Below are 9,753 nucleotides of genomic sequence, written 5' to 3' on the forward strand. Positions count from 1 at the left end.
ATTGAAATAAGTCTATCTGCAGAGGGAGTTTTGATATTAAATTTATTTAATAACAACAACAACACACGTTTTGACGACATTTTCCCCGAGATCGGGGGTTGCCGTTTGGCTACCTATGATGAAACCGAAATACCCCTCGACGCCATTCCATCATAAGTAATTTATTTGGCTAATTTTTACGCAGGACGCCCTTCCTTACGCAACAACAGTTATAAGCGGTGGGCCTAGCCTTTGATGATCCAACATCACTCACAAGGCAGTGAGGGTCAGTTTAACCAGGACAAATTAAATTTATTTAATAAAAAGAACAATATCCAGAAAATTTTATAAATTAAAATTGAAAAGATGAACTTTAAATTGGTTGATGCAATTAAATTGGTTGAAACAATTCGGTAGAGTTCATACATAATTGTATAAAATGTAGTTTCCTTCCAACATATGTTTGAATGAATTATGAATGTATCAACATATCATCTATTTGGATGACTGTTTATATATATATATATATACATACATATATATTTATTTTATTATATATATTCATTATGTATATATATATATATATATATATTAATGTACAGTATATGTTAACAAAAAAATAATCCATAGTGAATGTAGATTTGCAGTTTGCACTTATATTTTTTTTAAATAGAAATCTTCATGACTCTTACAAGTTGAACTGTATTGTCGATAAGTATTTCGATGATGATATTCACTTAATCTTTTTTTTCTTTGTTTGTTTTCTTTTTCATTTAATTTTCTTATCATTCTTTTTTTGCATTCTTCTTCCTCTTCTTTTTCCTTTCCTCTTTTTCTTTTTATTTTTCATCTTGTTCTTTATCCTTTTTTCATCTTTTTCTCCATTCTTTTCTTCTTCCTTCTCTCCCACCTCTATTTATATTTTAGTAATTGAGAAAATAATTAGAAATATTAGTGATGACGTTTGAATAATTAAATGAAGTGTATACATATACATGTTTGTGTGTGTCGACCACTTGTTTGTGTATATATATTTTCATAGATGTCTCGAGACATTTATGATATATTTAATGCGAAATTTATTTATGGCTCTATTGCTTGCACTTGGTCATCTTTTTTGTTACCGCACACGTGTGTACTTATGTGAAGGTGTATGCACCGATCGCTTATATATATATATATATATATATATATAGTTTGGAACGAGGCTTTCTTTGCATATATATATATATATATATATATATATATATATATATATATCGTTATATATATATATAACGATATATGCATATATATATATATATATATTATAGCAATTTTGGTAATATATATATCGATGATATAATTGTGGCATACAACAACCCAGACACCATAAAATTAATAACCACATTTAATAGATCCAAATTAAATTTTACTATAAAAAAATCCATAAACAACAAACTAACTTTCCACGATACCATAATAAACAATATCAGCAACAAATTCAAAATTTCCGTTTATACTAAAACAAGTAATAAAGGATCTTGTTTGAATATATATTGGGGTGACAACTACATCGCTATCACGTCGATGTTGTTGATGACGTTGTTAATATTGTTATAACCGCCGGAATGATCAAATTACGCTATATTATTTTTGTTTTTTTTTTTTGTTTTTTTTTATTAGTCTTTATTATTGCGGCTCTGACATACGCAGAACCACTTAAAATGTTACAGATATTATATTATCTTTTTATTATGTTCTTCAAATCCTCAGCTATTGATTTGAAGCAGACATCTTCGCCACAAAGGCTGTTTATCTTTCTCACACAACGTACACATGTATTTATGTGCACGCGCAAGCACCGCATCATATACATTGAGAGGTTTGACTCAGCGAGCATTTGAACCATTGAGCCACCTCGACGGCCAACATGCGACAACTTACGTCGTTTACCCATTTACCAACCTCGAAAAGATAGACGGCTGGGTTGACCGGGGTCGGCTACCCGGATGAACCTGTAGAAACTGCAGAATTCGAACCCGGGTCGTGGGAGTGGTAGACGAACACGCTAATCACTCGGCCACGAGACCCCTTTGTTATCTTAATTATTGTTATCTTTGCTATATTTTTAGTCTTTGGGTAGAGGATCGTACAAAAATATTTGTAATCTTTTGATCGTAAAAATGCACCTTGGAGTCTATATAAGATCCTGCGAAAATCCAGATTTCTAGCAAGGTTCGAAGCAAAGTCGTAAATGTGATTCGTGTAGTTACCTGAATTAGTTCAATGTTTCTGTTAGGGTTTGCGTTGAAACGGTTGTTTATCTATTGGAAATCTTGAACCCACGAAATAACAAACATTTGACGATCGTTGGAAGCTACAACTCTGGTGTTGGAAATGTAGGGTTCATTGAAGTTATAACATTGGTGTTGGTGGTTACGAACGTCAAGGGTTACAACAATATTATTATATTTATTGTTATCAATTTATAATTTACTAGTGTCGTTATTCTATTTAGAGTTAATTTGTGAGCAGGGGTTTTGTTTTTTTGTAAGTGGCGCTGCTTTCTTTTCAATAGCACAAAGTGTTTGTAGCTATGAATGAAATTTCTAAATTAAATTGCTGCAGACACGAAAAATGCATTTGTTTTTTAATAAATGGTGGTCTTTTTATTATTATTTATTTTTTATTTGTTAATACAGTTTATATGTTACTGTAAAAATAATTAATATATGTGAAACATGATTTTGTCTCCTTGCAGGCAAACATGTGGGCAAGATGGAACTGATGGTGACTTTAATCAAGGTGACGTCATTTATTTTTCATTTCTTTTTGTTATCATCATAGATTAATAACTTTTATTTTTATTTATTAATGATCATGTTGACGTTGACAATCTTATTGTTTATTATTGTCAATATTGTTTTTGATGTTATTATAAATAATATCGGTCTCTTATTTCAAGCATGTTTATTCCTTTCATTATTTTGTTAAATAAATTATACAGCGCTCGATTTTCATAATAAAGTAGCCTACATAAATTCAACCAACCTTTTTTAAGAGTGCAGCAAATTTTAAGCGTTTTATTCATTGCCATAACTTATATCAAATTTCAAAAGTTGTTATATCCAAAATTTTAAGCAAATTAAATTGGTAGTTTTCCAGCTTTAATTTTCGATAGTCATCCACAATAAAAATCAACATTTTATAAGGGCTGAGGTAATGAAATTATAACGATATATTTGCCGTACTCAAAATGTTTATTTACAATCAGTTTTCCAGCTTTAAAACCTATTAAAAAAATTTCTCCCATACCAACCAACCCTATCCAAGGGTGTAGCCGGTTGTAATCATTCCCACGTTTTTCGCCGTACACATATGCGTTTATATACAAAATTTCATTTCAATTGTTACAGTAGTTTTTAAGCCTATAAATTTGTTTTCAGTCTTTATTATTGCACCCCTGACATACACAGAACCACTTACAATATTACATATATACCTATAATCTATATATCTTTTATTATGTTTTTCATATCTTCATTCATTGATTTGAAGCAGCTATCTTTGCCACAAAAGCTGTTTATCCTTTTCACACGACGTACACATTTATTTTATATGCACGCGCAATCACCGCATCATATACGCTGAGTTTATGATAGCCATTGAGATGTTTGACTCAGCGCGCATTTGAACCACTGAGCCATCTCGCCGACCAGCATGCGACAACTTACGTCGTCTACTCATTTACCGACCTCGGAAGGATGGACGGCTGCTAAAGGAATCGTGGAGTGGGGAACGACACTTACTTTTAAACAACGAGAAAAAATCAGAGGAATATCTAAAAATTTTGAACAAAAACCTAGATTTTGCCAAAGCAAACGCGGAATATTCTTCGGACCTCGAACAAGGATGATATGCCCATTAATATAATTTAAAAAGTAATGACAGAAAATATTATTTGGACGAGAAAGTAGACGTTTAAATAACAAATTTAAATGTGTATGTTTGGATCTGCGAATGTATGTATGCGTATACACAAAGTAGGTACATTCTTCTGTGAGAGTAAAAGTATTACAGTAAACTTCATTTACTATAATACTTTTACGTGTTTTCATTATCGATGTTTTCTTTTTTTTCTAAATTTATTAATAGGAAGAATTCCATTTGCTCGTTGTTGAATATTTATTATCAGATGTCTGACGAACAGTTATTTTGATTTTTTTAATATATTAAAAAAGTAAAATGCCGAAACAAATGTTTGCTGGTTCAGTGATAACAAAATTATTCAATAATGATTAGCAGGAAAAAACTCCAATTTCATTTCAATTTCATAGATATATAATATACCTAATGATAGATATATAGCATACCGAATGGAAGATACGTAATGTATCTAACGATAGAAGCACTTGATGAACATTCACTGTTCGTCAGTGCTACTTTCATGTCCTCTTTATTCTTTTAGTTTGAAGAATGCGTTCTATTTATTTTATTGAAGTGTTGATAATTTATTGATGATATTGTTTTTATTGAGGCATATATTTAGCGGTATGTAACATGTAGCACCATGATGAAGCAGGAATTTTGTTTGGGCATGTTTATGTTATAAAAAATAATGAAAATGTTTAACAATTAAAAAGAAGTAACAAAATAACGATATTGCTATTGACAAAAAACTTTCATTGGTAATTACTTTCAAATGGCAATATAATAGCTACGTTGAAAATTTTTATTATTTTAAAATGTGACAACTTTAGATTATATTGAAAATTTCTCTTGTCGTAAACAACTTAACTCTTTTTCCCGATCACTTTTATCATGAACTTTAGTTTTCATCAACATTCCAACCATTGTTTTCAAAGCTGTTTCGTTGTTAGCAACTAGAGCCTCGATATTTTAAATTCTGCTGTTATTAGGAAGTTTTCTCACTACTGGGACGAAAAGCAAATCGGAGCATCAATAAGAAGTAGATGTTGAACAGCAATGGAGCCATAACACATCCTTGCTGAATTCCGTTTGCAACATCAAAATCCTGAGATCGTTCACTATTTTCAATCACACTCGTCTTCATACCATCGTGGAAGGAACGAAAAATGGTAACAAAATCGGGGGAAGTCAGTTTTTAACATGATGCGCCTCACGTTATGCAGGTCCCTTTGTCTAGTGATGCCGTAATTAATCAGGTGCCAGTGTCTTGATCGTGGATGCCTTCATTTGGTTTTCAGCTTATTTGACTGTTTGAAGACCATGTTTGTCATCAATAGTTTTTGCACTGCGCAGAACTTAAGAGTCTGATTCAATTAAAGATTTTTTACCATCGCTCCAGTCCCTCACACCATACATCGTGATCTAGACCCACTCGTGCGTTGATGTCACCCAACACAAATAATCATAGTTCAAAGAACGTCATCTATGGATCAGGATCCATTTCTTCTTTTGAAGCTCCTAATGTGAACGCATAGCAATGTTTCCTCCTTCGAAACTCAGTTGCACAGTTTCATCTTTATTAGACGGTGCAATATGCCGTGGGGAGTTTCAGACAGAGACTTGAGAAGAGTGCTACAAATTGCAAATCCAACTCCACATGTTCGCATGTCCCAGACATAGAATGATTTACGATCAACCGTTAGAAAAATCGATAAGTTAAATTGGAAGTTAACTAACGCCGAACATGCTGTGATTTTTATCTATATATATATCTATATCTATATATATATATATATATATGCTAAAATCGAACAATTTATTAAGTGCATTATAAAATTGAAATTTCTCGAAAGCACTCTCTATTATAAATGAAATCTTAAAATCATCAAGCTTTAGTCCAGGCATTTTGAGCGATTGCGGAAGACTGTTCCAGGCAATTGGTCCTGCCACGGAAATATTTCTAGTTGCAGTTTATAGTTGAGTAGTTGTCACTGCCAGTAGGTTGGCATAGTCTGATCGCATTTTACACCTGTTGGAGAAGCTGATTTTTTTTAAGATTTTTTTTTACTAGATATACTGGTAACAACCCGTTCATAGCCTTATACATAGTCACACAAATCTTATAGTTGATTCTTTTTTTCACTGTTAGCCAATGTAGGTCTCTTAAAATGAATGTCACATGGTCATACTTTCTACGCCCAACAGTTATTTTTGCAGCTCTATTCTGTATTGATTGAAGAAAAGCAATAGATCTCTCTGGTAATCCATTGAACAAGATATTACAGTAGTCTAACCGTGAATGAACAAACGCATGAATTAGTGTTTGTATGGTTGTTTGATGTAAATATTTTCGAACGCGGTATAACTGGCAAAGCTGATAAGAACATGATTAAGATATGGTTTTTATATGATCTTTGAAAGATTATCTCGAGTCAAAAATACACCCTAGGTTTGTTGCATTTTCACAGAATTGTATTTCATAATTATCAATTTTGACTAAATTAATATTAATTTTAGAAAGCTGTTGCCATGTACCGACAGGTAAAAATTGAGTTTTATTTTGATTCAATTTGAGACAACTTCTTGACATCCATGTACCTATTTTAGTCAAGCATTCAATGAGATTTTCAACTTTACTTTTAAACAGTTCTGGTTCACTGCTAACTATTATTTGGATGTCATCAGCGTACGCATGATATAAAAATCCAAAGGATTCTATTACTTCATATATTTCAGCAGTGTACAGTACAAACAGAATAGGTCTCAGGACTGACCTCCACAAGGGAATAACCTGATATTTGTAACTTCAAAATTGTGTGAAGTAACTACTAAATCAAGTGTACCACCGAGAACCCGTGTTGACTCATTGATGTAATTTGTTAATTGGAACATTTCAAACACTTCAATCAGATTAACGGTATGCCGATCTTTGTTTATTTCAACGTGTATGTTAAAATCACCAACTAACATAACATTCAAACTTAAAATTGTAAAACACATATGAGTTCATCGAAAAATGTAGAACTGACTTGAGCCGAACCAGGTCGGTATAACGCCAATAAAACAAAGTCTTTATTATTTACGATCATTTTAATAGCTACAGCCTCGAACGTTGTTAGAACAGGTAGTTCAATTAATTTATATTTAAAGTTTGATCTAAAAACTACAATTATTCCTCCATGCCACGGATCATTTAATCTAAGAAAATCAACATAACCATATCCTGATGGTATAGATAATTTTACTGAAATATTGTCTGTTGAACCATGCCATGTTTCCACTAAAACAAAGATGTCCAAACCCTCTTGAATTAATTCATAAATAATATCAGACTTTGAGTTGACAGATCTTATAATAAGTAGGCCAAGCAAAATGTTGCACTTATTTTTTGTTGCATCTGTAGCAAAATCTTTAATTACTTTATTTTTACTGAGACAATTGTTTAAGTGAATTTTTTTTGAAACTGTATTATCTTCCAACTGGTCCTCTGACACGGTATAAAAAATTCTCTTTATCATCAGATTGCATTGATTTAGCTTTTTCAACAAACGTTTTATACTCCTGCTCCTGTTCTTTTGTCAAATCATCACTTAGTCCAACACCGGCATATTTATCAGCTATTGTTTTCATCTTGTAAACATTTCTCATTATTGAATTCTTAATCTTTGCATTTTCCAGCTTTATCAACAATGGTCTGACTACGTCATCACTTTTTTTTACCTAGCCTGGTTGTTCTTAGAACATCCTTCTCTGAAATGTTTTCAACCAAATGTTGCAATATCTTCATAACATCAGTGCGATCATTGTCGCTCTCAACTAAGCGAAAAACCATCAGGTTTGACTCCCTGTTTTTCATCTCATTCACTTCAGTCAACACTTTCTGAACGGTTCTAACTTCATTGTTAAATATTTCAGTTTTTTTTAACTTCTTTACTGACAATGCTGGCGAAAGTAGTACTCATTTCTTGCTTTAAACTCTTGATGTCGTGACGAATTGAAGTATCTGTGCGATCAATATCAACTAATTTATTTTCGTTCGAAGTAATCAACATTTTTAAACTGACTATTTCTGATCGAACCTGAGTGTTGACTTCATCCAGTTTCTCAGGTTTTGTTATCATCTCATTTTTGTTACTGTCAATTTTATCCAATATATCTTATCTACTAGCATCAACTGATTTTGAGAGTGAATCTAAGTTGAACGGAAGCTTCACACAACTATCACAGAACCATTTCAGACCACTGCAGTTTTTCAAAACATCAAGTAAACTATCATTAGTAGAAATACACTTTACATGTACGACAATATCACAACGACTGCAACGTAATACATTATACTTATCTTTCACATTTGCACTGCCTAAACACTTCGCACATTTAGGAGACATGTTAACCTGGATACAGTCAAGACAGCGCTATAGGCTGAGCGTTGCAATTAGTCAAGTGATAACAACAAATTAAAAAACTTACAAATTTAGTTCAAACTCAGCGAAAACTACAAATTAAGAGACTAAAACTATAATACATTAATCTTAAATTTTTTTATAAACAAATTATCCCTTTTTCAATGAAATTATTATACATTTAAATTTATTTAAGCCAAAAATTTTACGAGCGAAATATCCGACCATTCACAACCAATGTATATATATATATATATATATATATATATATATATATGTATATATATATATGTTTGCTTTCGAGAACCTGGCTTATTTATCTTAAATAGAAAAACTAAATTTCAGGGTACAAATACCAAGCTATTAACACACAATAATAAAACTGACCACGTGTTAAAAATTTATATAGGATCGTAAAAGTCACGCTATAAGCAAAAAATAGAAATTCAAGGAATACTTAAGCATAGATAATTATATGAAATATAATTTATATCTCCCCCTTCAAGTCATGAGGTAAAGTGACAATTTATTAATGTGAAAAAAGTTTAATTCTTTCATTTTCTTTCTACAGTTTACTTCGAGAATCGACGGTGACATCTTATAATAATTATAATAATAACAATAAACGTACTTATTAATGTTTTTATGACATCATTCCTTTGAATGATTGAGATTCCACCAGAATATTATTTCCGAAGACCACAGCAAGAAGAACAACGCACACACAAACGCACCATATATATATTTATTTATTAATCAAATTATTTATTTGTACATTTAACCACTTGTTTATTGATTTATTTATTCAACAATCGAAACAAATAAATGGGTAAACAATACTTAAGACATTAAAAACTCTAACAAACTGTTTTTAATTAAGCAATTAATTTTAATTAACTTCTTAATCCTACCGACAAACGCAGGTGCTTGATAAATTTGATGTGAAACCGCTGGTTGAGCAGCAAGATTTAAAGCCAGTCCTCAGGACACTGCTCACACCAGGACAACTCGTTCCTGTCAGACTGTGTAGAAGATATTAAGAGCAAGTTCTGCCTACGTGGGACGGATCTTTATGCTTATTATATATATTAAATGTATATATATTAAATGTATATATATATATATATTAAATGTATATGTATATATATATATTAAATGTATATATATATATATATACAAACATATATTTTTTTACATATGTGTATATACATATAAATATAACTTTTGGTATATATATATATATATATATATATATATTGTAATTCACAGAATCAATTTTGGTCGATAGAGACATACTGTTACTCTGCCGAATAACAAAGAAAAATTTTGTAAGTCGACTTGAATCAACAAGTTTAAAGTGAGTTTAAAAATAGTGAGAATTGCCGTGAGTTCACCTTTTATAAACTCACGTACTTGTAGATTCAAGTCGCGTCACAAAATTTTTCTTTTATTCGGCTGA

At 31.3% G+C, this 9,753-nt stretch overlaps 1 protein-coding gene across 1 annotated transcript in view; it reads left to right on the forward strand.

The window, feature by feature from the left end:
- Positions 1-9,334, forward strand: part of HELRODRAFT_81128 (hypothetical protein) — a gene marked incomplete at both ends in the record, with an annotated part of 33,062 nt that extends 23,728 nt beyond the window's left edge. Inside the window, 2 exons of the mRNA XM_009020776.1 lie at positions 2,723-2,766; positions 9,218-9,334. Coding sequence (XP_009019024.1) covers positions 2,723-2,766; positions 9,218-9,334 — 161 coding nt within the window. The remainder of the gene's footprint in view (positions 1-2,722; positions 2,767-9,217) is intronic.
- Between the last annotated feature and the right edge of the window lie 419 nt (positions 9,335-9,753).

Source organism: Helobdella robusta, assembly GCF_000326865.2.
Source record: "Helobdella robusta unplaced genomic scaffold HELROscaffold_29, whole genome shotgun sequence".
Classification (NCBI taxonomy): Eukaryota; Metazoa; Annelida; class Clitellata; order Rhynchobdellida; family Glossiphoniidae; genus Helobdella; species Helobdella robusta.